At 35.1% G+C, this 27652-nt stretch overlaps 2 protein-coding genes across 2 annotated transcripts; one reads left to right on the top strand and one right to left on the bottom strand.

Moving 5' to 3' along the window:
* The first annotated feature begins 472 nt into the window (after positions 1-472).
* Positions 473-3899, top strand: LOC147763470 (uncharacterized). Its single transcript, XM_087007310.1, has 3 exons — positions 473-1778; positions 2353-2459; positions 2737-3899. The coding sequence occupies exons 1-3, from the start codon at positions 488-490 to the stop codon at positions 3304-3306; spliced, it is 1968 nt and encodes a 655-aa protein (XP_086863436.1). The 5' UTR covers positions 473-487; the 3' UTR covers positions 3307-3899.
* A 3763-nt stretch (positions 3900-7662) lies between these two features.
* LOC106156059 (eIF-2-alpha kinase GCN2) lies at positions 7663-27601 on the bottom strand. Its single transcript, XM_013531153.2, has 41 exons — positions 27424-27601; positions 26770-26829; positions 26177-26292; positions 25666-25768; positions 25170-25343; positions 24841-24924; positions 24493-24704; positions 23950-24095; positions 23472-23635; positions 23126-23236; positions 22622-22774; positions 22345-22409; positions 22076-22187; positions 21830-21930; positions 21366-21496; positions 20855-21009; positions 20370-20503; positions 19548-19847; positions 19277-19349; positions 18986-19063; positions 18536-18658; positions 18125-18229; positions 17684-17854; positions 17056-17208; positions 16536-16784; positions 16038-16229; positions 15660-15811; positions 15242-15308; positions 14752-14868; positions 14149-14307; positions 13776-13856; positions 13176-13310; positions 11935-12048; positions 11509-11643; positions 11050-11136; positions 10766-10857; positions 10096-10267; positions 9678-9797; positions 9444-9496; positions 9022-9090; positions 7663-8795 (listed from the first exon to the last, which is right to left on the bottom strand). Exons 1-41 carry the CDS (start codon positions 27472-27474, stop codon positions 8738-8740), a joined length of 5127 nt encoding a protein of 1708 aa, XP_013386607.2. The 5' UTR covers positions 27475-27601; the 3' UTR covers positions 7663-8737.
* Between the last annotated feature and the right edge of the window lie 51 nt (positions 27602-27652).

Here is a 27652-nt window from a genome sequence, read left to right as displayed (position 1 = left end):
CGAAATAAGAAACCGATTATACACCTACTGTTATTCTGTCAAATGGCATCTCGAAATGCATCTAACTCATTGGCTAAGATGGATGCAACGCTGCTGCTGAGTTGTGACAATTTTTACCAAGGGATCGTGAGTGGAATATATAATTCAAAGAACGCTGTCACATATTTCTTTATTCGGAAACGCGATGATCATCCGCAATACTTTATGCATACTGGCCTTTGTACAGCATACGGCTGTTATGCTGTTCATGATTCTAGAAAATGGTCACACCGCTGGATCCACACAAGAGTCATCCAATCTAGAGATTTGGCCGCTTGCGGGGTTCACTAGGGAAACACACTTTTCTGGAAGTGGGGTACCAGAAGAAACAACAATTTCTCTCCCTACTGAGGGTGGAATGCACGAGGGAGTCACGCTGGAATCGGCCACAACTGAGGGCGGAATGCACGAGGGAATCACGCAGGAATCGGCCACTACTGAGGGTGGAATGCACGAGGGAACCACACAGGAATCGGCCACTAATGAGGATGGAATGCGCGTGGGAATCACGCAGGAATCGACCACTAGTGAGGGTGAAATGCACGAGGGATTCACACAAGAATCGGCTACTACTGAGGGTGAAATGCACGAAAGAATCACGCAGGAATCGGCCACTACTGAGAGTGAAAAGCACGAAAGAATCACCCAGGAATCGGCCACTACTGAGTGTAGAATGCACGAGGGAATCACGCCGGAGCCGCTTAACCAAGAGGATATCCTACTTGAAAGATCGAACAACAGAAGTGAATCCTCAGAATCAGCAAAGGGGTTCTCTTCTTTCTCTGACGAGAGGTTGCCTCCGAATAGATGGCTATGTGCTGTGCGGGGAAAACGTGAAAGCAGCATCAAGGTCCACTGCAACTGCGACTCTCTGTGCGTCTTGTATGGCGACTGCTGTTATGGGTTGACTGAAAATATGACGGTGTGCGCCGCCTCTGTCCGGTTAACAAAGGCGAAAAATACCTTGCAACTTGTAGCAACTCCTGCATGGAAAATAACAGAAACTCCCAGTAGCAACACCACTTCTACTGCATGTTCTAACAAAACGTCCTCTTGGATAAGACAGAAAAAACAAGTCGACCCTGCGGCTATTTCCGTGGCACATAAAAGCTCTTGTAGAAGAAGCCCAACACTACATCGACAAATCCAACAAACCAACTTACCCTATTTGGACACTTTTGGACTGAGTTTTTGGATGGTTGACGAATGCCCGTCATCTTGGCAAGAAGAAGAAAGTCGAATCAAGTGTACTGATATATCAAATGCCAGTCTCTCAAAGGACGCCCTCTTGCACCGGCCAGTCACCAACCCAGATACAATGATCACCTTCAGAAACAAGTACTGTGCAGCATGTAATGGTGTCGAGAACGGCTGGGACCCGTGGGAACTTGTCGTCTACTGCCTGGGGGAAGACGCTAGGAATTTTGTTAATTGCAGGTCTTCATCTTGTGTTTTAAGAAAACTGGAAGCTGCCGGTTGCAGTGGTATGTTTCAGCCCAAACAGGAATGGAATGTGAAGACTTGCTTCAGGGATGTTGAGAACCATGCGTTTGGACCTTGTCGGTTCAGATATATCAATGGAAGCGCATACCGTTTGCCTCGTCCACTCCCACTGCACTCAGCATTACGAGATGCCTGTATGGCGTACAGCAACCCTGTTGTCATAAGCGGTTTGGATCAAAGTTACAAGAACTTTCACTGTGTACTTTGTTATATAGGTGAAGTTAAAGTCTGCGAAGGTAAGTGGTGCGTTTTGCTGTTCATTTTTTAAATTTATCTTTTGAATACTATAGGTGATTCATTTCCGTTCTCCTGCAGTAGCAAGCAGAAACTGGATGGAGATAATTTTCCAAAAGTATATTTACTGCCGAGCAGCACATAAAGATCTACGTAGAGCTACGTAGGTTTCGTTGAGAATGAGCTCTAAGACGTTAAGGATGCTATTCCATTTTTTGCGAGTGTAAAATATATAATATATATATCCCAAATGTCCCAAAGTAATTACTTTTGGGTCCGCTAACCTCATATTCCTTGCCCATGACTTGAAGATTTAGACTGGAACCTTTTCCCTTTCAAAGAGGAAAGGTATACTAGTAGGCTATCATTACAAAACCCTATTTTAATTTAGCTGAGCGACCGGGCTCACGGTCGAGTCTTGAAGCATCGGCTGACTCGAGATAGTTTCGCCTTCAAGCCCGAACAATCCTAGTATTTTAAAACTATAACTACGAGATCATCCCGCAACGTGTAGCTTACAATGTTCGCCGAGTTAAAAAACACTGTACTTAATTTACTGTTAAATGTTATATTCAGACCAAAGCTCCGCATCGTCGTATGTGAAATTCAGTGGCTTCTCTTTCCGCTCTTTGTTGCACGTTGGAGATCCAGACAGGAAACAAATGAACGACCTCATGGATTTGGTAAGAAAGCAAATTACGATAAAAAAAATACGATAATAAAAATTGCAAGTAAACAAACACATTAGTTGTTACTTTTTAAATTCTTTTCCTAGTTTGATATGTTAACATTTTAATGCCATTACTGTAAGCAGTTTTGTGTTGGTTTTTTTTTATGGTCATGGACTGCCGTTATCGTAAATACATGTACGTTAGCTCAACTGTTATGTTGCTACGTAACACATTTGTTATTGAATAGTATACATGTACCACGCTTCCGCACACGTTCTCTTTTTTCCAGGCTATAGATCAGGAGCTTTGTCCCCTTGGGTATATTCCAGATGATCAGGGCTGTGGCCCTCTTCTGTACAATTTCACGGTATTAGAGTCAACGGTTTACTTGCATTTTGAACCCTGCGGCTGGATTCCAACACCGGGGGGTGGCTGTACGGATATTATCCGTGATGGTCGAATGAGAGAGGTATTGCGAGCTGTTGATGCGCGTACTGTTTCCTGCAGTCCGAAACACAGCGGGGAGAACGTGTCCATCACTTTCCTCGTTCAAACAAGGCTCGTCCTTCACGCGAGGCTTGCAAACTACGAGGAAGGTCAGGACGTTTTCGACAAAGTACAAGCATGGATGGAAAATGCTCTGCAAAATGTGCAGTTGGATATGCCCGGTGGACCCGTAGGAATACGTGCAGCGTCGTTCTCTGCCTGCTCGGCGAACGCCCCCAAAGACGGCTCCATGACGCCATTTTATGGTGCGACCACGATCTCAACCCCAAAGCACAACCGAGGAATTATTCAAGCCGGTACCAAAGGACTATTAATGCTAATGGCGATGGTGGCAGCGACGTGGGTTTTCTAGGTATGAAAAAAGAAGCCCATGAAAGGATAAATATAGGATGGGGTACTGCTTTGGCTATTTAAATATTAATTGTTGTAATTTTACATTTTTTGTTTAGTTAAATAACAATGGTTTTGTAATCTGATTTTTTATTTTTTTTTTTTTGGGGGGGGGGGCGGTTATTTGGCATTTGAAAGCCACCTATTTTACATTCTGAGTGTTGAGGGTATTTATAGACCGTATCTTACAGTGGATTGGCATGGTTTGATTATTAGAAGTTTTATAGCAAAAGCATCCATTTTAATTATCACATTTTTGAAGCAATGGTTATATCCGTATCTTTCGAAATGTTCCATAATTGAGCAAGTGTGCACTGTATGTGTCTAGTAATAACATACAATGGACAATAGAAGTGTCAGCCCCTGAATCAGAGTAATCAAATAATAACCAAGTTATCAATAATCAAAGTAGGCAGATCTTGAGTAGTTATAATTTTTTTGTGAAATTTGATGTTAATAAAATGATACCAGGAGCATATCATTCCACAGTCATTTATCTCCCCCAAAGTATTGGTTCAGTAGGGGTGACACTTCTATTGTCCAGTGTGTGTATATGTAGCGTATAATTGATCTTTGCGGACGAATTATTAATTCCAGAGTGTTTACTATTTAAGCAAATTTATATGTGGTAGCATAACTTTAGAATTAGACATTTTAGGCATTTTCTTAGTACTGATGCCGAGAATAAGCCAAAAGCAAGTCAATAATTTCGCATTTTAAACAGATATTATATTATATTATATTATATTATATTATATTATATTATATTATATTATATTATATTATATTATATTATTTAAAGTGCTCATTTACGCTATCAATGCATCTATCAAATACAATCGATGTTCACATATACCTATCCTTGTATTTCACCAATAAAATATTGTTAGCGTGTAGTAACTTTACTTTGTTTCAGTGTTATGGATAAAGAAAACATTATTTATCCTTCTCTGTTTATATTCATTTGATTTTATTTCTATTTCGACTTAAACATGTATGAAAAACTATTTAACCAGCACAAAACTTTGAGAATAATGAAACAAAATGCACAGAGAACGTTCACAAAAATGAAGAAGCACGTAGGTATGTTTAAAAAAAAAAAAAGAAGAAAAAAAGAAAAGAAAAGAAAGCATTCGAGAAAATATTTTAAAAATACATTATTTTCAAGACTGGAAGTTATTATTACGTTTAATAGTTTGATTTTTTTCCTGCAGTCTTTATTTAGATATCAAACCTATAATAAATTATACTAATTTGTTAAAAAATATCAATCCTGTCCAAAACCCGGCCCAATTTGACGAGGTCAACAATTACGTTACCGCTTTATTATAAATTCTCCAATATGAATGATTCAACATATTGCACATGGACCAAAAGATCGTGTGAGCGATTCCCTGGGGCAGAGGGTTACCTGCGCCACCTAACGGAAGTATTTCTACAACGCTGACGTCACTTGAGGCAAAATTTAGATTTTCGATATAGAGGGAGCTTCCGTGAACACCAATCAGGACTCGCGCACGCCCAAAAACGCTCACAGATGTTGTAAGGTTGTACTTTACCGGGTAGACTTTTACTCTGTCTTTCCCGTACCTTTTATCTAGGAATGCTAGAACTTCTATCTGATTCAGCATGTTTCTTTCCCCATTATGACTCTGGTTAACAAAATGACATATGCCTCCTCACGAGGTACAGGGAGTTTTTCAGGAGCGTTCATGAGTTTGTGTGCATTTTGCCACAGGGTCGGGTGTAATGGCGGTGTAATACAAGTTAAGATCATCTACCTTGCTGCATAAATTCTACCAGCATGGAAAAGAATCATATCTTTTACGATACCAAGTGCTTCCAAGATCTCCAATATAATTACATCTCTACTAAAAGGTATCAAGATTTTTACGCTTTTGTTCCGCAATAAATCAAGGGCTTGGACAATCTTCGGTAGAATACCGTCTAAGAAATGTTGGAAGGAGTATCCACCGGGAACCATAAGAGGACAGAGAATGTCAACATGGACAGCACCAGTCGACGATAAATTTTCTGACTTTATTTCATCAAAAGGGCTCTTCCATCCACATTTGGAACGCCTTATAGACTTATTGAAGACGCCATTGTCAATTATCCGTATTACTCCCCTCAGTTGTTCGGCGCTCTATTGCATTAGTTCAACGTTGAGAGGATGTTTGCGAAACTTGTGTAAGTCCGCCTCGTCCACACAGTTCGGTTCGGCCGTTTTGAATGCGTCATATTGAATCATCAGTTCTTTGGGGAATGTTTCAATTGGGATTGGTTTGCTGCGTCCAACTAGAGGTAAACTTATTTCCGTTTGCAGCACGTGGCTTTTGAAATTTCGGGGTTAGTTAGATTCCTGTATTACTTGGTCTGTATAAGAAGCTTTGGTATGTTTGGCTTTCAAATTGTTTAAGGCAAAATTGCTGCCTCGTGTGTAGCGTTTGCTGTGCCTGCTGTGTAAATCGGGCGAGTTTTTCCTTTCTGGAGGGTCCTCGAGATCACTTAAATTATCTGTATTATTCCTGCTCATTTTCAAATGAATCAATCGTAATGGGAGTACACTTTCTTAGTGTCATACTGCTCATTATTTTCCAAATCAGACATTCTTTTCTTGTCAGTGACAATAAAAACCCCACGTGTTGATTTGTACAAGGATGTAGACTAATACCGTTTTACAGGAGGGGAACATTTTCGAGTAATTTCTGACTGGAACTTCAGGAATGCCAAACGAACGTTGTTATGGTAACTGCTTTATGGCCTTTAAACGTCCAAAACGCAAAGCCGATCCTCCTGCAAAACAATTCACGGCCAACTCGGCCAACATGACTTATACAGAGAAGACTCAGGAGAATAAGGGTATGTTCCCAATTAAACTATCGTACCGGTTTGATCCAACTCGTGGGGACTATCGCTGAATGCAATCAGGTTAACAGAATAACACGCCTCCTTTTATTTTCCCAACGTACTCGTATTCTCTATTCAAATCAACGCCGGGGGGGGGGGGGGGGGGCGTGTTAATCGATCTACGTACAACAGTAGTTTCAATGGGAATGAGCCCTAGGACGCTGGGTGATGCTGTTACTGTGTGTGATTACCCACCTTGGGATTTGAAACTGAAACCTCCTAAGAAATGGACTGAACCAACCAGCAGTGACTGAACAGATACAGTCACATGAGTCAGCTGGCAAATGTGGCTGGGCAGAGTATCCATGGGTTGCGATTTATGGACTTTGCCCCCCACAAGACAACGACTCCAGAGGTACTCATGGCTGGTTCAGCTTCTTGGAGAGCACGTTGATATTCCCTTGGGGTGTCATGCTGTTTGAACTTATGGTTTATCGGGGACAACTTTTCCCAAAACTGCGAAAAAGAGGAAAATTTACAATTTTGCTGGCTGGCTTATGACTTTAGTTATCAAAGTGCAATTTTTCTTTAGGTTCACTGCGTCTGGAGAGGACATTTGCGATGGTACGATGTATTTTACAAAGCCGGGTGATAACCGCCGTCCCCAAACTCAGCCATTTAAAATTTTCTATTCAAGAAAAAACAAACAAACAATCAAGCAAACAAACTAAAAAAAAACATTTTGACAATAAAGAAAAAACATGAAACCGGGTTTGCAAGGGGCCGATGGCGGTAGTCAAAAATATTTTAAAGGGAACTGAGGAAGAAGAGATTGGAGTTGCGGATAACCTACTATGGAAATGAGCCAACTTTCAATACATGGATACTGCCATAAAAAGTCAAGCGGCATAACCCACTCTGAACGTCGGTTGTGAATGTTGCACCGGTTGAAAGACCGCAGTTTTTTTTTGTTTTTTGTATGTTTAATATGCTACTAGACGTAATTTAATGATCTTACTTGATCCAAATTAATTAAGATATCTTCTATGCTAGTTTTAGTTAGTGTCTTGGATATCAGAGAGGCTTTCACTTATAAAATTTGTTTCAAGACGTTTTTCTCTGAGACCATATTCAGATTCACACTAACTGGGTTGATCCAACTCTGCGGCTGGGGATTCTAAAAAAAAAAAACAAAAAAAAAAAAATCAGCTTAATCAGCACATGATAGTTCATTAATTACCCCCGAAAATCCTCTGCAGACTTGGACCGATCCAGCTAGTACCATGTGTGAGTATGAATACTCCCTAAGAAGCTTGTCAAAGTTTCTATTACTGTGTGTGTGAGTGTGTGTGATGGTGTAATCATTTGCAAGGCTCTATAGATTTCATTTATCTACAAAGTAAAAGATATCGTTTATAAAAACATAAAATTAGTGGGACGTAAATAAGATTCATAACACCACACTTAGTTAACAATATTTAAGCTATATATTTCATTGATTTATAAACATCCAAAATAACGTAGATTTAACACCTGAATTCTATATTTTTGTTATTCCCCAACAGGTTCCATGAACCAAAACTTAATGACATGAATGGTGAATTATGGTATTTCAAGCTCCACCAAAAAAGATGACTTTAAAAGTAAATGAGGAAGATTTAGATGCTTTCATATAAGATTAATTATGCAACCCACAGGGGTTGATGGAAAATCATTCTTCCACTTATTTTCAATAACAAAAACTTATATTCAACAACAGTTTAATGCTAAAATAACAAATAACTGGCTGCAAGACCTATAATCTCACCACTAGATACCGATATCATACTTCTTACAATAAGTTCTCACATCACATAGTTTCATCCCTCCATTATTTACCCATTTCAACCAGCCAAAATACATATTGAATGCATTCAGATCCATTTTCTTTATCACACGATTGCTTCAGCCAAATTATATTTGGTGGTTGTAATATAACATTAATAATATTATATTATATTATATTGTACAAGGTCATGATAATCAGTGCTGCCACAATACAGATATAAACTTAAGTGAATATGAAAATCTTTCATTCATAAATTAGACACATTCAACTTATCATAAGGTAAGATAAAGTAGGACGAATTTCTAAAATGACTCATTCTAAAACTATAAGCATGGTCTTTCCAGCACATATTCATCAACTTATATTTGAGCCCTCTCTTTTCAAATTTTTAAGAAGGGTTGCAATCCATACTTCTGTCTTTGCACTCAGAATAACAATAATAAAGCTTGAGCTTTTGCACCACAGTTTGTGCAAAAAACTGAAATAAATAAAAGAAAGCACCAAACCAGTAGCTTTCACTGCATTCTTTATGCAGAAAAACAATTTTCTTATGTAATAACTGCACTACTAGCATAATACTAATAAAATGTATTTAGTTTATATATGATTTTCATATGAAAAAGTGTATTTTCATATATTTTGTTCCAGAACTTCTGGATTGATACTGATCGCTTTGTTCTTTTTGCTCTGTCTCTTATCTGATTGCCTTTAAATCTCATATCAAGACCTTGTATGAGTCATTCACTAAACTGTAAAGGATAATAACTGGACACCTGAAATTGAGAAGTAGAAAGACTTTACATAAAATAACTTTAAAAATATACAGGAATCTGGTATGTATCAATGTATTAAAAATAGTTATATGGATTCACAACCGAACCATAATTCAAATGGTGGAGCAAGCTTGGACAAACCACTTACAACTTTGCATGTTTTTGAAGGAAACAATACATGTTATACTTCTGTCTTATAATTCAACAAAGAGACAAGAATCCTTACTTTTTATCAAACTTCACTTCATAAATGTATTCACAGACTCTTGTGAGAAACTTTCTGTGTCTTGCATGACTGGAAGACAAAATGGGCTATATTTATAGATACACAAAATAAATAAATACATAAATAAATAAATAAATAAATAAATAAATAAATAAATAAATAAATAAATAAAAAACCAAATAAATAAATCAACTTATGACCAAAATGATATACTGTATTGATACTGTCAACCACAATACTTAAATGTTATACCTGTAATGGGCATAACTTATTTGTGAATAAATTTCTTTGAAATATACAATAGGCAGTGTGAAAAAAATGGTTTAAACATGGCAATTCCTAAGATTTCCTAAGATTTCATTTGTAGTTGAAAAGGTTGATTGCACGATGGTATAATGTCAAATAAATTGCAGGTTACGTACCCTTGTAATACTGTACCAATACTTGCATTGAAGGCATCACCGTCATCATCCAACTGAAACACATAAATTACTACAGTCTCAAATATGCTAAGACCATCAATACTTTCATAAATAACAAAAACAGGAAGTTAGATCAATCCAATGAACTGTGAAATTAAATATACTAATCAAGTTGAAAATTATATAAATAACCATTTTTCAAATGATCCACCTCCCCTCAATTTTTCTACCTACATCAAGATATGCTGCCATTGTCTTTAGCACCTGTGTGGAGAGATCAACTGCTATCACTTCTATCCAATTCACCTTGTTGGAGACCAATTGTTGAGTCAGAGTGGTCAACTTGGCCCTTATCTAAGAAATAAGTAATTACAATGTACCCCATATCAGAAGAAAACATAACAATAATGTGACATGTAATGATAAGTAAAGACAAAAAACCTCTATATATTCAAACGGTCCATTTCATCAAGAGTCAGAATTTTTGATGAAAATTCATATTTCAGTACATGTATACCTGGGATTCTCAGTTACATCAATAACATAAAATATATACTAAGTGAAGACAAAAATCTCTTTGAAGTATTCATATGGTCCATTTCACCACAAAATGAGTCAAAAGCACTTTTGAAGTAAATTCATACATTATTACCTGAGCTTCATACTTCCTTTTCACATTTCCTTGAGGCTTTGCATTATCCTGGCACCAGTATGTAATATTCAGACTGGAGAAATTGCTGGTGGAAGGTTTCTCTTCATTTATATTCTGGGAATTGATGAGGTTCATCTTGCCAGTAATTGTCATGTTGGTATCTGATGCCTCACTATAATAAGCAGTAACAAAGTTCAGGTTGTCTTATCTTCATATAATTTTGGGTATGCATATCTTAAATACTAAAATACATTCTGTTTTCTCTCTCCTAACAAAGACAAACAATTAATTTTGGATAATTTCATTTAGGGCAGAGCAAGTTCATATTGTATTGCCCTGCTTATTTTAAGTAAAGGTAAGTTGCATGTAAGAGTATTATTATCAGTAAATATACATTCATCATTCATTAAAATCATCAGTGGGAAGTCTTTCAGTCATGACTTTAAATCATTAAAGTTAATCTTGTTAAGTAAATAGAAAATAAATTGCAAACTTTTATTGTTATAAACTAACATTTTTTTGGATACAGATAGGGAAATATCCATAAAAATAGGCCTAAAAATATTATTTTGTAATAAAAAGAAAAAAGAAAGGTTTGCAATCTGATATCATTATTAAAAAAACCTATTTAAATATTAACAGAAAGTTGAAAAGGCAAACTGTACTTTACCTTTTTGATAACAATTTTTGTTTGAAATGGTCAACTAATTCGAGTGTTCCAACATCAACTTCTCGAATTCTTTCCTTCTCCAGAGATCTTACCTAAAAAACAAAATAATTATAGTAAAATGAAATAAATCAATAAAAACCTTCTTAAAGCTTACTGATATCATTTTGCTACATTCATTTGTATGAAAAGCGTATATGTGATTTTATGAGTATTACTCCAGCCCTCCTTACAACATTAAAATCAAGACCAGCACCAACTGGATTTAAAAAAATAAACAGTCTTACCTTGACACTACTAATATCCATATCCTTCAGGATTACCATGTATGATATTCCTTTTTCTTTACAGTAATCTTGAACAGCTTCAAGACCCTAAAGTAAAAGTTAGAGGTTTGTCAATATAACTGCCAATAAGGGGAGAGGTGAGGGTAGAAACTGTCATGAGATGACCATTTTGGGGGGGCTGAATATTTCTGTATCTTGCAACTGATATATTACACTCTATAAAGAAGATGCAATAAAAAATACTTAACATTATGCAAAATTTTCTAAATATCATGATAAAGAAACTAAACATTTTTCAACCTGTGAGATTTGATTTTTTTATAATCGTAACACAGGAGAAATGGCAAACCTTTTTCACTGTGTAATTTTTCTTTTGTGCATTTTACTTGAATGCTTCTTACAATTCAAAAGCCAAGAGAATTAGTTCTCACTGTATAGCTTTTCATAGCAATTTCATACCTGTGTAGTATCATAAAGAACATCAACCTTGAGGCCAGCTGCCCACAAGTCCTTGGCTATGCTCAACTGTTGCTTTATCATAGGCTTGTGACCCAATGTACAAACTATGATGTCACATACACCACATGGCTGAAACTGATCAAAATACTACATCAACATCATAGCTATTCTGCATAATGCTGTGACCTCATTTAGAATAAAATAAATATTTAAGATATATTTAAATTCAGACCAATTCACACCTGAGTAAATTACATATAATAAAGCTAACAAGGAACAACAAAAACCTTATGTCTTCAGCAGTAACATCATATACCAAGACAACTACTTGCAACTATGCATTTACAAATCTGGTTAAATCAATCAATAAATGCACATTAATTTAAGCATCATAAATCACTACAATAGGTTTGCGATTGAACTTACTTCTTCATCTTCCATCATGGCTGTGACAATCCTGTCCAGAGCTATACTGACACCTACAGCAGCCTGAGTCAAGTGGGCAACACTGCTGGTCGTCTGCTTCCTGAAACCTTGCACCTAAAATTTGATAAATAATTAATGGTAACATTCTTTAACTTACTGAAGCATAGAGATTTAATCTGATAAATGAAAGCATAGATAAACCTTTTTATATTCTTATTCGTTTCACTTAATCGTATATAAATCATTTATTGTCTAATAACTCGCAACGAAAACACCCAAACACCGCATCAAATTCAAATCATTTTATTTCGTTAACCCTTGCTATGAGCTGTTGCATACCTGTCTGCGTGGCATTATGCGTACATACCACGCATTAACTGTACTTCACCCACTCTCAAACTATAACCCTCTACCAACTTCTCATATCCAATACATCTGCTATTTTGTTGTACACATTCAAATTTTAACCACATTTTATCATCATCATTCAGTGCCCTGCTGTTCAGCGTTGGTGATTATGTCTCTCCACACATCTAGGTCTCCACCTTTTATACAATTCAATAAACCCTTTTAATGGTTGCATTCTTATCTGTATTACCGAATGCATACATACCATGAATTAACTGTACATCAGAAACTATCACCTTCTCAGTCTTATCACTACTACCACCTCTTCTTTGTTACCTACACCCCGCTTTCATCTTTTACACTGTTTAAATACCACTCATGAATACTGCAAAACGTATACCCTTTTTCAATACTTATTGCAACTGGCTCCTCTTATACCTTCTCTTATCAACATTACTTCTCTGATTTGCGATTTACTTCACCAGTCTGACGCAGACGGCTGAAACAGTCTCGAATGAAAGCTACTCGTCTCGCTATTTCTTTTATACTAATGCGCAATACTCAACCTGCGCATCTCAAATTCCCCGCCCTATGAACTCATTTCCTCACCTGACTCACTTCTCTAACACATTTACGTTGACTCCTTAAACGACAATAAATTCATTTATTCATTCATTCAGTAATACAGGGTCTTGCTTTGTGAGATATAAAATATTCTGTTACCATCTGCTTTCTCAAATCCAGCATCCAATTTTGGATAGAGTCATTTTCTATTATACATAAAATCATAGTGGTATTTAATATACAATCAATACAGCACATTTGAATTTGCAACCCTTTATAAACAGCAGTAAAGTGACTGATAAAAATAATAAAAATAATAATTGACTCACTAGTTTATCATATCTGTGCCCAGCAGCCAGGACCTCTGTTATGGTTTTCTTCTTTCTCCTCACATCAGTGACTACTTGGAATATAATCCCTGATGTCAGGTGGATATTGAAGAGAAGGCCCAGTGTTACAGTGACCTGAAAGATGGTTCATTGGAAATATTTCAGTAAGCTTATTATATTATAACATTACATATCCCTGAAAGATACTTCATTAAGATCAATTTTTGACATGTCTATGTCAGTAAGCAAATGTTACAATGATGTGCAAGATATCTGATCAAGATTAATTTGAAATATGCCGTAAGCTAATGTTACAGTGACCTGCACAATGTTTAATCAAGATCCATTTGCAATATGTCAAATGCAGATGAAGATTGCCCAAGTTGAAGTACTACAAAAACTTGAAATCTTTACTTTAAATATATGAATATTTACTATAATTATATTTGATTCAACCATTCTCTTCCAATAAGCCATATATTTACCTTAATAATTTTTTCTGGTTAGGAAAAGCAGATAGCCCTAAGTGAATAATATGTTGGCACAAAAACTATACCTTTTGTATAAAAAATAGACCATTTTCATCAATGTTTCATATACCTGCACTTTGACACCCATGGCCTCTAACATAGTCAAGACTGCTTCTATTTCACGAAGCCCTTTCTTGGCAAGACGACTTTCCTAGAATAAAAAAAAAATATTCCTACTCAACTCTAGCCTTTCATGATGATGGAGGTGCTGAAAACCTTGGATCTGACAAAAACATTTGTTTTTTCACACCTGTGCATCTAAATAAGTAAACATAAATTATAAAAAAAAACTATTTTTCTCTTAACGTCAACGGCTGTGTATACTTTCAAATTTCAAACCTTTCAAATTTCAAACCTAGATATGACATGGGTGACCAAGCCATACTTGCTTTGTTAGAAATTTTATTTTGCTCACTAAGAAACCAAATCCATGTGTAACTTACTGGTCCCTGTGTTTTGGTAATTCTCTTTAGCACACTGGACACCTTGCTGTATGGTCCCTCTGTCTCCAACATAAAGTCACACAGCTGAGAAACTGTTTGCTCACTCAGATCTAAATTGCACAGGCGAGTCATCACCTGTTGCTTTTTTTGCTTCTCAGTCTGAAAAAAATATCTGATATTGGTAAAAAATCAAACATTTCTATATAGTCAAAATGTGTTTTGCCAGTGAGGCATGATGTTTTTACCCTTCATCAATAAGTCTTGATCATACCCCTGACCCACTGATTTTACCAAAGTCTGACATTTTTGTAAGATTTACTTGTACCCAAACATTGCAGTCAAAGAACTCAATGTTTGATTAGACTAATACTGTGGTTTCAAAACAGATAAAACCCCCGAAAACCCCACCCCACAGAATTCTTTTAAATTCAACATTTAGAAAACAACTCATTCTTATTATCAACATATTTATAAAAAAACTGGCTCAAGTGTATCATACCATACATATGCAGCAACTTACTTTGACATGCTTAGCATTAACACTCTGTAAATTTCATAACATAACCATTCTATTTTTAGTCAGATTTCATAGCAATGTCCCACCTTAGTTTCTGAGAGGATGGAATAGACTTGCTCGTGTTTGTCTTCCTCTATTCCACAATACAACAATATGGCTTGCAGCAGAGATGTGTGGTTAATGCGTAGGTAGTAACCTTTGTTCTGATCATGAAAAATATGCCATAAAAGTAAGAATACTTGGGTGAATAAACTTTAAACCAAAATGACAGTTGTTATTAATCTTTTTCATACACATATCTTGTCCCCTATACTCAACAAAGCACCTGAATATATGGTAAACAGTTAAAAGACAAACAAAAGATTAGTCAGTAATGAAATACAATGAAAAGTGAATCAAAAAACAAAACCATTATATACTGCTAGTTGTATATTTGTTAAAATCTTCTAACCTTCATTATACATTACTGTGCGTCATTACTGCAATTGCAGTTTGGAAAAATGTGCTTCAACAAATAAAATAATACTATTATTATTATTATTATCATAATTATAAAACTGCGTTTTATGTGCATACCTGCAGTGCTGGAAACTCATTGATGACCTCAAACACAACATGAATAACTTCTGCATCTGCCACCAAGCTGAAATATAATGATCCATCTTATCAACAATTGTTTCATGAATACTAATTACAAATTTTTATTATTAGTAGAATACTATTCAATACTAATTCATTTTCAATCTAGACCTGTGTACAAAATCCTTATGCTGTTTACCACAAATTGTTATCTAAATGTCAGTGACAATTCGTTAACTGTTTTTCATTGATTAAATATTAAACCTATAACATCTTGAAATATCTTTAAATAAACAGTTTCAATTAAAAGTTTAAAAATTACATTTCTGCAGAGTGTCACATAATATTTGTACAGTTTAGTATAGTTGTTACTGATATAAAGAAAATGTGTAAACTAATGAGAACAAGGACTTACCCTCCTGGGGTGGAAGTTACGATATCAAAGGCACATTCTATCAACTCCTTAGGATGAAATCCAAACATTTTCTTTGACCTAAACACCCTTTCAATATTGTAGCGTTTCATAAAGGTTACATTGGTCCTGCCAATGTATCTTGCAAATGAAACCTGAAATAAATATCATTTTATAAAAAAGTCCATGATTCTTATCTTAAGAAAATATTACATAAATCTTGCCATAAAGTTCATAATAAATGCAGCTATATAATGGATTTTTTTTCATTAATAACAAATGCTGTTTTGATTTAAAATCTCTATGATAGAGAAGGAGTCCTATTTTAAAAGATTTTATAAACTACATGTCATTAAATTTGCACTTATTAAAATCACTTACTCTGAGATCATAAGGAAGCCCAACTATTTTCCCACCAAAGTCCATAAGAGAAACATACTGCTCATTCTGCCCATATGCATCACACTTTGGGAGCAGGAGAGGGGTATTCACCTGCACAGCTCCATGGCGCTGGAAGAGGTTTTCTATTGTGCCACGAATCTGACGATGGACAAGGGCTGATTTTAGTGGGGCCTGAAAGAAAAATAAAAGAAATAGGACCTCATACAAGAACAATTCAAAGGATTGTCTTTACTTTCATCATGAAATTATTCAACGAAAGCCATTTCAGGAAATGCCTGCCTGAATCTTTGAATCGGGGGAGCAACAAACATCTGAGAATTTGATCCAGTTGCTCTTACAGTAATCAATGTCCATTATGAGATTCATCCTTTTATTTTTATTTGAATCATTTAAGCTAACTTAACTAGATGAATCAAAATATACACTTTGGTAAGGAAAAGGGGTAGAGGCTGTTGCTTCTGGCATTGAACTTACTACCTTGTGTATGTCCCTGTGCATTTCAAAATCAAACAAAACATCGGTGGCAGCATCAAAAGGCTGTGAGAACAAAGTGGTCAGCATTCTGTGGTAGGTTTTACTCTGTGGGTTGGATATTGTGGACCTCAGGACTTCATTCAATTCTGCCTCTTCCATCTGTGGAGGGGGCATGTAAGGGGACTGAAGAAGTTCCATGGACGTGGGGCGCTGGGTGGGATCATGGTTCAGTAACCAACGTAATAGTTCCGTCTGCAAAAAACAGGAAAATGAAAACATGGCCTAAATCATTATAGTTTGTCAGATGTGTAATTCATTATATTTTCATATATTAATATTACCAATAGAATACAACCTGGAAACAACATGCAGAAGGATACTTTAAATTAGTCTTTAAACATTTGTTTCTTTTCAAAATCACCATAACTTTCTGAAAAATTTTTGAAATAAAGGCAATTTGTGTTTCAAAACAAGTTTTTATTTATGTACTCCATCAAATTTATATGAAAATTGACGCAAGTACCTGTTTCTTCAGTTCATATTCATCAAAATCTTCTGGAAATTTTATCTCAGGCAGACGCAGCTGACCAAGAATCTTGACCCTCTCCATTCCCAGCGGCAGAGCTTTGTAACACATCTCAAAGAATATCACTCCAAGACTGTATATATCCACTTTCTGAATCCAACAAGACATGTTTAATAATTCAAAATTTTATTGATCATCACATCAGATAAGATATTTATACTGGTAAAATGCTACAATCCACATGTTTTGTTTGCTTATATTGCCTCTATCTCTCATATGATGAACTAGTGCATGCAACTCTTGACATTCTAAGCAAATTGATATGATCGGCTGGTGGCATATCAATTGCTAGGAATGCATTAAGGGTTAGACAAAAAGCAGGCAAATGATCATTTTTATCACATTTGATATTTTCCCATACTTTTAACTTTTTTCCCATAATATTGATTTTTTATTATACGTGCTCTATATACAAAACCTGACATAAAATTTTACAAATATTACTTAAAACCAGCTCCCCTTTGTAACAATTAATTCAGTCTAAGCAAAAAGTGCTGTCATTGAACATAATAATATTATTTTTGCTATAATTTAACCGATATTTCTACGATTTCCCTTATGTTACCTGGTTATAATTAGCTTTCCCTCCAGTGTCCATCATCTCAGGGCTGACATAGAGTGCTGTGCCCACTTTGCCAGTGAGGCTGTCATCTACACAGCCAGAGGACTGAGAGGAGCTGACATGGATGTCTAATGTGGTGGAGGAAGTGAGGGTCACATCCAGCAGACTTGTTTGCTGATTGAAAATAATTCAAAACATGTTTAAGGTCTGGGCCTGATAGAGCTCATGGAGAAAATGGCCTCAGTTTGCAAAATGTCAAAAATGTTTTTTGAAAAACTAAAATATTAGGAGACCTGAATATGGTTGAAATTGTAATCACTTCTTTCTCTCCTATATTTGATAAAGATGACCACATATTTTAGGGAAAACTTCCAGGAATCATGTTGCAAACAGGGTACATATATCGGTTGACAAAAATACCAATCGTATGTTAACAAAATTCACCTGAGAAAGAATATCAGTGGTAGCCAATCCAAAGTCTCCAATCTTCACATGGTCATTGGAATCCAGAAATATATTCACTGGTTTCAGATCTCTGTGGATCATTCCCTAAAAGAAAAAAAGAAACATGTTGCATTTCACAATGTTATTGAATCTTGGTGCTTTTAGTACTAGTACTGTCCAGAAACACGTTGTCAATGATAATAAAAAGATGAGCAGACATGAAATAATAAACAAAAGATGTCATTTTACAAATTGTCAACAATATCCAAACAAATTTCAAAATTAACATGAATGAACTTGTCCTACAGAGACATGAATGTAACTTAAAAGCCATTATAATGTAAATGGCAATCATACATCCGTAAATGCCAAATAAAGCCCTCATCTTGTGGGGCAGTATATACTGGTTACCTGCTCATGTATGTGTACTAGGCCCTCTACAATTTCTCTGAACAGCCTCCAGACTCTATTCATGTCCTGATACAAACCAGCATCTATACAGTTTCTCAAGGTGCTCCGCTCACAGTATTCCATCTATGAAGCCAATAGAATTATTTAACATTTTAATGACTTGTTCATTTAATTTTTTCATAGCTTGTAAATGTACATCTGCAGAAGCAGAAAACAGTGAGTAACAATTAATTGGGTTACACAACAGATGACATTGTATTGTCTGACTTACACACATTTTACAATGACAGTTATCTATTAATATCAAGTACATCTCATTCCAATATAAAGGAAAAATATCATAGTCAATCTACTTATGAAATCTTTACAAAAAAAGATTATTCATTGAATAAAGGAAAAAGCAAAGAGCACTCAATTACTAAACACAATCAAAAAGCTATGTATGGCCACCTGAATGTAAAGGAACTGCAGTTTGAGAACTTCTTCTTTACTGACACTGCTCTCTTCTGTAGTTTTTCCTTTGGATTCCTGAAAAAAAGACCAAAACTTTGGTCTTCTTTACCTCTTTTTAACAAAAGCCATAATTAAACATTAAACTTAGCAGAAAATCCGCAAACTGACAATTATGTTTATCATTCTCTTCCTAAGAACTAAAAATAACACCAGCCCATAAAAAGAGTGAAATCATAACCACTGTGGCTATAATATTGGAATGCATTACATACAAACAGTCAAAATTACCTCTGTATCCGAGTCTTCTAGGACAGTCCCTTCAAACACAATACTGTCAGAGGAATCTGAGTCAGTGAAAGGCCTTGAAAAAGAGACAGGCAAATAAGGGTAGGCAAGTAATATTTCCCTTTATGCTTATGTTAATGAATTAAACATAATGAAATCCTTCCTTGTTTAAAATTTATTTTAATTACTAAATCAATGACACACACACAAAATTTATCTCTAGTTTGAGAAGTATTCTTTGCGTTATTAAATATTTTCAAAATACTCCACCTACATAAAAGATGCTCCAAACACATCACTATCCTCTTCCTCATCCTCGGATGACGAGGACGATGATGGAGATTCTACAGGTGCCTCATGGGAAACAGACACACTCCATTCCACAGACTCGTCCAGCGGGGGTGGGACATTCTTATCAAAATCCATGTCTATACCAAGACCCAGGGATTTATTTCTTATACTGGAGTTTGTAGGGATGGTTGAGATGGTGGCAGTCTTTGGTGTACTGTTGCTTGATAATGAGGACTCACTTTGAACTGGCTCATTGCTTGTCTCTATCCATGAATTGTAGTACCTGAATTTATAGTGATTACAGTGATTTTTTATCAATATACTTTCATTGATTAAAACTGATATTTTTTAAACCTCGGTATTGTGCTAGGATTCAGAGAACCCTCAGCAAAATTCAGAAAATGTGCCCTTGAAACAGAACCATTTTACAACAATGGTTGCAGAGGAATGTTCTGCCAAGAACAGGAAAAAGTGCCAAAAATGTCAAACAACCCAAAACCAGGTGCCACATTTTACAATAGAACTTTTTTACACCAAAAAAGTCTTTTTACTTCAGTTCCAGAGTAGTCTACTTAAAAAAGTGAGTACTGGTCAGAACCATTAGCCATCAATTTTTACTGTAAAACAGATGTAACAATTAAAGGAATTTATCTTGGGTCAAAGTAGACTTAAATTTTGGTCTCAAAGTTTACGCAATTTAAGAGCTAAACAGTTTCTTTGAAACAGGCCCTTGAATTTATACACTGTACCGAGTAATGGGAGGAATGAGCATTAAATGATATGGACAGAGACAAAATAATTCTACCTGACAACATTCTCATGGTTGAGTCTGGACAGAAGTTTGACTTCTCTTGTGATTTTTCTGGTGAGCTGCTTGTTTTTTGGATTAAGAGGGATTCTCTTGATAGCATACACGCGGCCATCTAGCCTATTGCGAACCTAGGAAAAGGATGGATAATGTTCTTATACATGAATACCAGTTTTTCAAAGTGACTAACTTAAAAATATTATTTATAATTTATAAATCACATCTTTGTCTACTATGCATGCCCTTGTGCACGTTTAATATGTCATACTTAAGTGCCCAAAACATTTATACATTAAAGAAAATGACACAAGAAAGTTTTCAGTAAAATTGAAAAACCTAGAACCTAAAACCTATAATTAAACTGAGTGTTTTTGTCTACCTAAAACTTTAGCAGAAAGTAAAAGAATAAGACAGTCCTCCTGTAATATGTTGTGTAACAAACAACCACAATGATTTTGGTTTACACAAGACCTGCAACTTACTTTTATAACATCCCCAAAGCCACCCTTTCCCAATGCCTTTAAGATTTCAAATTCATTGTACAGCCTTGAGTGACCTGAGGGGTCACAGGTGGTGAAGATGTGGAGATCAGAGTCTGCATCAAGTATATCATCATCACTGTCTACTGCTTTGGCAGCTGTAATGTACAGGAATCAAGAGAATCAGTTTTATTATACCCATTATATCTTTAATATAAAAATATCAAACATGTTTTACATAAATTTATTTAAAAAACTGACATTGTACAATTCAACAGATGACTTGCAATAAATATACATCATCAGCATTATTATTATTGTTTCTTCTTCTTATCATCATCATAATCTTTATTATTATCATTATATTTGTCTTAGACTACAAAAATAAGTATTTTTGTTGCTTGATAAAAAAAAATTGAAAAAACCGATGCCACTCCAAAGTATTTTCTCTACACAACATTCACTTTCCTCTGGAAAAAACTGTGAAAGCAGCTTTTGCTTATTCCCCTCTCACCTTGAGCAGCATTCCCAGAATCTTGGTTTACAACTACTTGTAATGAAGTGGTGTAAACAGCAGGTTTTACAAACTGATGGTCCAACAACTGGAACGCAGACCAACGGTGTTTTTCATCTTTAAACAAGCACCTGAAATTATCAAATTTTCATGAAAGGATAGTTTTAATGTTGTTTCTTATAAATATTTCACAAATTACACTTCAATAAAGAAATTGAAGCTTCAGAATTATCTCCACACAGATGCTTACATTAAATAAAAGGTTTCTTAATAGTATATTTCCATAACAAGTGGTTGTACAACAAATGATTGTAAGTAGACATCTGATATGTATGATTATTGTGGGTAGATATCTTAAGAGCATACACTTAGTAAAAATTCAGTAAAAATGTTAAACTAAGTGCAGATCAATAGATAACGAACAAGAAAATAAAATTTGTTTCAAATAAAAAAATCCTTTTTACTTCGTGATGAAGTCCTGAAAATCTCCTGGTAGTGTTGCTGGGACTTCTGGCCAAAACTGTGTGATCTGATGACCTTCAGCAAGAGACAGAAGTAATATTCCCTGAAAAAAAATGATATTTAAAGATAATTGGCAGGATGAGAATAGCTAGATATGTTATGGCATTCAAATATCAATCTAAAGAAGTCTTTCTGAACATATTTTAGTATGATATGCTATATTTTCAAAATATAACACTTTAACTTACCAGGGCATGAATGTCTCCTTTCTTTCCACCCCTTCCATGACTTTGAGTTTTGTTTTCAATAAAATGTACCCCTCCTCTTTCTATGTCAGCAGTTTCATAAAGATCTGCCAGTCTAAAACAGCAACAGAGACCAAGGTAATAATGAGAAATTAACTGAATTTATTTTAAGACATTTTTGCATGCTCTCCCTAAGAAAACAGAATAAGAAATAAATGACTTGATACACAAAGAGAATATCTGTGATAGAAAGAATTTGTTCCTTTCTTTACCTTTTTGTTAAGCTGTAGTCAGCCACTCTTGTTCTTCCTTTACTATCCAAAAACACACAAGATGCCTGCAAAGACAATTTTAAGAGCATGCCATAACAGAGATCAGCACTACTGTCAACACACACACACACTGCATATATGCACACGCTCGCAAAAACAGGCACAAGAAATAGTAAAAGATATCTGTCAAAAAAGTTAAAGCAGACACTCATATCAATACTGTAAACTTACTGCTAATACATATATATATTTTTTTCATCCATCTATGAGAACTCACCCTCAGATCTTTATGGACCACTGCTTTACTGTGGAGATATGCCAGTGATTCTAACAGGTCTGTGGTATATTGCTTAAGTACATCAATTGGCACTGGAATGTGTCTCTTTAAATTTGTGTCCAAGTTACCACCGCCAGCATATTCAGTCAACATCTACAAAATATTACAAGGACATTCAATGTCACGTGAAGAAAATTAATATAAATGTTTGAAAGTTATCATATTAGAAAGTGACCTTCCCCTTTACATTATTCAAGGAGATATTCATTAGCATGTCTTTTATCAAAAATAGTAAATAGAAATTCTCTAAGCTTTTATCAGGTTTTGACTGAAAATTCAAACACTGTTATTTTCTATAATTAAAAATGGGAAATGGTGAACATGCTATAAAATGGAAATGCTAAAATTGGCTAAAAGTGAAATTCTAAAATCTACAACAATGTAAGCCTCTTTTGCTTTGCAAGAAAGGTAAATTTTACTGCTATAATCTTAATGTCTACCTACAGTAACAATGATTTTGCCCTTTTCTTGCTGGTAATTCATAGCTAAGTAGTGGATCAGGTTTTCATGATGTAACCTCAACATGGAATGTAGCTCAGCTTCAATACTGGAAACCTAAAATCAAAATTGAGTAATCGAATGTGATCAGTGATATTTTACATATCTCAAAAACCTTGCTGTATAAGTGGGTGTGAACAAAGATTCAGAACACCATGTTGCTTTAAGAAAATGGCTAACCTAAATCTTTCAATTTATCACTAAAAATCTACTTAAACATTAAAGTATGAGCCTTTAATTCAAAATCCAACTCATTTTACAGAATCAATCGTATATCAAATCTGTTCCTCACTTGTTTCATAAATTTTGCCTCTTCCTTTTCATATTTCTCCTTGTCATCTGCATCCAGTTTTCTTTTTACGTGCCACCATTTCAGCTCCCACTCTACCACAGTGACCAGCTCTCCAGTTTTCGTATCCATCCCAGCATACACTGTGCTTCCTTTAGGACTGTGACCTGAATGTAGAAAATGACTTTAAGGGTTCACATTTACCTTTAAACAACGTGTAGTAAATGCTTACAGTACCTTCAAGATAATCCTATTCATTTTTAGTTACTCAAAAAACCTTACTTTCTAACGAGCACCCAACTCACCTTTTAAATTCTTTCCCACTATTTTTACTAAATTTTCAAGCAAAATACATCCAATTTTTGGTAGAATTAAGTTCTTACCATTATTCAAACACATCCCACTACTTATGACTTTAACTGTAAGTCAATATGCATGCCTCATGTTTTCAGAATTAATACATATTTTCAGAGTGATGTACCTAGACATTTCCCCCTGTGCACTGTCCTCTCTCCCTTAGTACTGAAGGCAAGAACAGATGTTCCTGTGTGAAATGTGCAGTGTTCCTCTGATGATTCACTTCTTTCACCACAGCTGCTCTGACGAACTCTTGGAGTGCTAGTGTGCCTAGAGGAAAGAAATAAAAGGATGCATATGTAACATGCTGTGAATGCCTCTTAAGCAAAACTACTCCCATTGTTGATAGCAGTTAAAATTTATCTAGAACAAAAGAAGAATATATACAAAGGATTGGGTAATCATAACGTATTATTTATCTGGGATTTAATCTTTTCTATCACCAAATCAGCAACAAATTCAAAAGAAAAAAGACTGTGCGTCTGATTTTCTTAATTATTTTATAATTATTTCAAGCTTTCTCATAAAATGCTCGGTAGAGGGAGTTTAGACTGACTGAGAAGTAACAGCCACCATGGAGATTTTACATATAATACAATACAATAAATACATATTCATACCAAGACAAAGGCCATCACATAACCCTAAAATCAGAAGAACACTGTACCTTTTCCTTTCTTTCTGATAACTACCATTGTTGTCTACAGGTGCTCTGCTATAACTCTGTTTGACAGGGCTTCCTACTGGAGACACAGAGGCGCGGGCACGTTGTCGCTGTTCACTGTCCATGGGAATGGGTGTCATGCGGGTAGACTCTGTGTTTGGAGTGCTTGGATCTGGGGGCTCTGATGAAGCTCTCTCTGATTTGACCTCAATTTGCTAGAACAAAATCCAATAAACATGTCAAGAAAACCATGTAAAAATTAACTATTTTTGCACAAGATGGGGTAATAGTTTTTAAGGTTTTAAAAGTGCTAACAATTTGAAAAATAATGTACTGTAAAAAATTGCTCACTTCTTTTGCTTGTTCTTTTCTTCTTTTGGTTTCTGCTCTCATTGCCTCCTGTCTTCTTTGGATTTCTTCCTCTAACTGTTGCTTCTGAAACATTAAAGTAATCATCTTTACTATCAAAACATTTACGGTAAAATTTTACTTTTGAATCACATCAGAAACATTTTTATAACTTTGTAAAACAACAAAAATTCTTGTTCAAGTTCGAAAAAGCTCTTTTAATTTGGTAAATCACTCCACTGGTACCATAAGCAAAATAAAATCTGTGTTAAAAATAAAACTAAATGGTAAACACATTACATAAACTACATTACATCTCTAGACATCCTTACCTCCTTTTCCTCTTTTTTCCTGAGCAAATCGGTTTTCTTTTTTTGTTCCATGGCTTGCTGTATTTCTCGTTCCTTTTTATTGCTCATCATCTGCTCATAGAAAGACTTTGCTGGAGGCCTGTTGTGTTTGTGCAGAAAATCCTGGACATGTTGGGCCAATTCTAGTACCATTACCTGAAAAAAACTTCATGTGGATGAGTGTGCCATGACATCAATATCTAGCTCTGCTTAGAGCAATACACATCTCTTTGTAGTCACGTCAGACGATGCTGTGGTTTAGACATTGGAATGTGTCTGTTCTTACCCACAAATTCCCCATTGTTTGATTTACGAAAATGTTTATTTTGATGGCTTTTTTTCATAGGATTCTATGTCATGTATAATTATTTATTTATAAATATATAGTATTTCTTTTATATAATAAGTGTAACAAATATTGAAACATAAATTCCTAACAAATATAGCGTCAATAACCAATAAAGACAAAGACATTTACCTCTCCAATTAATTCCTGGGCTTTTGAGTCTAGTTCACCCTGGAGTTCTTGAACAAGCTGATTGGACAACCCCTTTGCATTTTCTAACCTTAACTGTGGTGCTCTGTATGAATGAGATAAGGCAATATGTTAAACCCTATATATTATGTTAATGAAGCTAAATCCTTTTCAATAAGTTATTCTTGAAAACACACAATCTTAAATTTTCAATAATAAAAACACAATTTAAATGATACATAGATTTTTTTCTAGGTATGGATAAAAATGGCAAAGAAAATTTTTTGCCTTTTTAAAAATATGCTACATCATTAAAATAAATGATAAGATACTTTTATAAACTGATAATTCAAGAAAAACAATAACATTAATTAAATACAACATTAACTCTTAAAGACAGGACTTCCATTACGATAAAAAGAGTTGGTTTCTTAATAACATTATGAAAAAAAATGTTCTAAAAACTAATTTGGTTTTAATTTGATATCATGACAGGATTCCTTTAGTTACTTACTCATTTGGATAGTTCTCTGTACACTTAATCACTAGCTCCACCTGCACATATACCTGAGTGCTACCCATACTCTGCTGGGGCAGAAGCCGGAGACAGATCTCTGGAGGCCTGTGTACCTATATATATACAGATAAAAACATTTAATATGTGTGTGTGTGTGTGTGTGTGTGTGTGTGTGTGTGTGTGTGTGTGTGTGTGTGTGTGTGTGTGTGTGTGTGTGTGTGTGTGTGTGTATGTATGTGTATGGGGAGTATGTATGCCTGGGTGTGTGCACACGCATGTGTGTGGGTACACAAATGTGCATGCATTCATACAAGTATTGTATTTGTATTATATATGTATGGTTTATGCATATTTACACATGAAAACATGACTGGAAAGTTTTCAAGAAGCTTTTTGCAACTATATGTATGATAAAATACAATTTTAACAATATCTGATTTTAAAAAAGTTATATGGGATGTTTTTAAACTTCACTTTAACAAACAAGTTTAACATTGACATATATTTATAAGTTTCATTTTATTTTATTACTTGATATCTTTGTTATATCAGTATTATAAACCAATTTGTATTCAATGCTGGTCTATTACCTTCCAAGCATCTTTTGTCCTGCAGTCCTTGAAATCTTCCATAAAAACAGCCTGCAACACCTAAAATAACCATATGTATATTGACTCTGCTTTCTTTCATATTTTGAGATATTTTTCGTTTAACAAACAACATCAATTAGATAAGGAAAACAAGAAAAGAAAATTAATAATGTTATCACAAGAGTGTTGCCTTAGAAAATACAATATTGCTATAATGTCTTTATGCAAAACTTCTTTTCAATCAGGGACTAGGTCATTGTTTCTTTTTTCAACAGCACATGACATAATAAATGTTAATGTGTGAGGCTGCGAGAAAACTGAGATGTTCCTACCAAGAGTAGTAGCCACAAATGAAAGCCATTCCCACCAAAGTTTCTTTATATCTTTCAGACTCTCAATTAAAAAAATCATTGACATTGTTAAGGTAAAAACGTGGAGATGGAAAAGTGCACTTCCGATTTCAAACACTTTGTGCGCCATATATTTTAGCGATCTACACATAACAATGCATATATGAAATTGCATATATTGGAATGATATATATTTATATCTGATCGAGTTTAATTCCGTCTTTACAGAAGTTCAATAATATTATCTCCAACCATTCAGTAAGAAAACGTTCGATAAAGGCAAAGCCAGTAACAAGTTGCATACTTGCAGCTCATTTTCCTGTCGCTCCGTCAGAGATTCCTCCAAAGCGGCCATCTTCCGCTGCTTAAAAATATTTATTTACTACATTATTTCACTGTTCAGATACTTATCTGTATCTCCCAACATGTTTTCATCATGCAACTGCATTGGGCAACTGAAGATGGCGCGATGATTCAAGACAAACCACTCAAAAGTATTTCTTTTGTAATTTTAAAAGATACCTGAGTAAGTG

This window comes from Lingula anatina, chromosome 2, assembly GCF_051362555.1.
Source record: "Lingula anatina isolate TDL-2025a chromosome 2, LinAna3.0, whole genome shotgun sequence".
Classification (NCBI taxonomy): Eukaryota; Metazoa; Brachiopoda; class Lingulata; order Lingulida; family Lingulidae; genus Lingula; species Lingula anatina.
This window is presented reverse-complemented; position numbering and strand designations above follow the sequence as displayed.